The sequence below is a fragment of the Mustela nigripes genome, chromosome 12 (assembly GCF_022355385.1).
Source record: "Mustela nigripes isolate SB6536 chromosome 12, MUSNIG.SB6536, whole genome shotgun sequence".
In the NCBI taxonomy this organism is placed as follows: domain Eukaryota; kingdom Metazoa; phylum Chordata; class Mammalia; order Carnivora; family Mustelidae; genus Mustela; species Mustela nigripes.
The window spans coordinates 78,012,237-78,014,394 of NC_081568.1; the positions used below are offsets into that span (position 1 = coordinate 78,012,237).

The 2,158-nt window shown below is 47.9% G+C and overlaps 1 protein-coding gene across 1 annotated transcript in view; it reads left to right on the forward strand.

The window, feature by feature from the left end:
• The first annotated feature begins 37 nt into the window (after window positions 1-37).
• The window catches only part of LOC132027560 (protocadherin gamma-A1-like), a 5,443-nt gene continuing 3,322 nt past the window's right edge, over window positions 38-2,158 (forward strand). Inside the window, exon 1 of the mRNA XM_059416362.1 lies at window positions 38-2,156. Coding sequence (XP_059272345.1) covers window positions 373-2,156 — 1,784 coding nt within the window. The 5' untranslated portion in view covers window positions 38-372. The remainder of the gene's footprint in view (window positions 2,157-2,158) is intronic.

A 2,158-nucleotide genomic window follows, 5' to 3' on the forward strand; every position in this document is an offset into this window, starting at 1 on the left:
CAATAACTACTTCCTTGACAATAAACCAAGACTTAAGGAAAGATAGATGAGGTTAACAAAGGTAAGTTTCAGTATTATCTATGAGTGTAGTAACTGGTGAGGACTCTGGGCGCCGCTGTTCACCAGTCTGGGAGATACAGGCTGCGCGTGCGCACTCTCACCCCCAAAAGGGGAAAAAAAAAAAAAAAAAAGCTTCTTAGAACCTCCATCATCGTCAGATTGAAAACAGCCTCCCTGAAGCTTCCCAGACCCTACTTCTGGACCACTTTCTGCTCTGAAATCTTCTGAAAATTCGGTTAATTTAGGCTCAGAAGAACAGAGAAACAATACTCTCGGTACCGGACTGGGAGTAAACTACGAAGCGAGAGAGCAATGGTGATTCGGGGGAAGCAGCTCAGCTGCAGTGAGCTGTTCCTGCTATGCCTTTTTCTGGGGCTGTCGTGGGAAGCTTGGGCTGGAAAGATCCGATACATGGTGCCAGAAGAGACAGACAAAGCTTTCTTCGTGGGCAACATCGCTGAAGACCTGGGGCTGCAACCTCAGGAGCTCACAGAACGCAGAGTTCGCATCATCTCTAGAGGTAGGTCGCAGCTTTTTGCTCTGAACCCTCGAAGTGGCAGCTTGGTCACAGCGGGCAGGATAGACCGGGAGGAGCTCTGTGCACAGAGTGTGCAGTGTCTGGTGAGTTTTAACATCTTGGTAGAGGATAAAATGAAGCTTTTCCCTGTGGAAGTGGAAATAATTGATATTAATGACAACACTCCCCAGTTTCAGTTAGAGGACGTGGAATTTAAAATGAATGAAATAACTACTCCAGGTACCAGGATCCCTCTACCTTTGGGGCAAGATCTTGATGTGGGTATGAATTCACTGCAGAGCTACCAGCTCAGCTCCAATCCTCATTTCTACCTGGATGTGCAACAGGGAGCTGATGGATCCCAACTCCCAGAGATGGTGCTGCAGAGTCCCCTGGATAGGGAAGAAGAAGCTGTGCACCACCTCCTCCTCACGGCCTCTGATGGGGGCAACCCAGTCCTTTCAGGAACACTCCGCATTCATGTTCAGGTGGTAGATGCAAATGACAACCCTCCAGCATTTACTCAAGCACAGTACCACACGAGTGTCCCAGAGAATGTGCCACTGGGCACTCGGCTGCTTACAGTAAAAGCTACTGACCCAGATGAAGGAGTCAATGGGGAAGTAGCGTACTCATTTCACAATATAGACCACAAAATAGCCCAGATATTTCAGCTGGATTCTTACACAGGAGAAATATCAAATAAGGAAGCCCTGGATTTTGAAGAATACAAAATTTATTCAATGGAAATTCAGGCTCAGGATGGGGCAGGCCTCATGGCCAGAGCTAAGGTGCTGGTCAAAGTTCTGGACATAAATGATAATGCCCCAGAGGTGACCATGACCTCTGTCACCACTTCAGTCCCTGAAAACTTTCCTCCTGGAGCTATAGTTGCTCTTATCAGTGTGCATGACCAGGACTCTGGAGACAATGGTGATACTACCTGTTCCATTCCTGGAAATCTACCCTTTAAATTAGAAAAGTTGGATGATAATTTTTACCATTTAGTGACAGAAAGAACACTGGACAGAGAACTTACCTCTAGGTACAACATCACAGTAACAGCAACAGATCATGGAACTCCAGCTCTATCTACTGAAACTCACATTTCACTGCAAGTGACAGATATCAATGACAACCCTCCTGTTTTTCCCCAGGACTCCTACTCTACCTTCATTCTAGAAAACAATCCTCAAGGTGCCTCCCTCTTTTCTGCAACAGCCCATGATGCCGACAGCAATGAGAATGCACTAGTCACTTACTCCTTGGTGGAGGACACCATCCAGGGAGTGCCTCTGTCCTCGTATGTTTCCATCAACTCAGACACTGGAGTCTTATATGCCCTGAGATCCTTCGACTATGAACAGTTACAGGACTTTCAACTGAGAGTGGTAGCATGTGACAGTGGCGACCCGCCGCTCAGCAGCAATGTGTCCTTGAGCCTATTCGTACTGGACCAGAATGACAACACACCGGAAATTCTTTACCCCGCTCTCCCCACTGATGATTCCACAGGTGTGGAGCTGGCGCCCCGATCCGCAGAGCCCGGCTACCTGGTCACCAAGGTGGTGGCAGTGGACA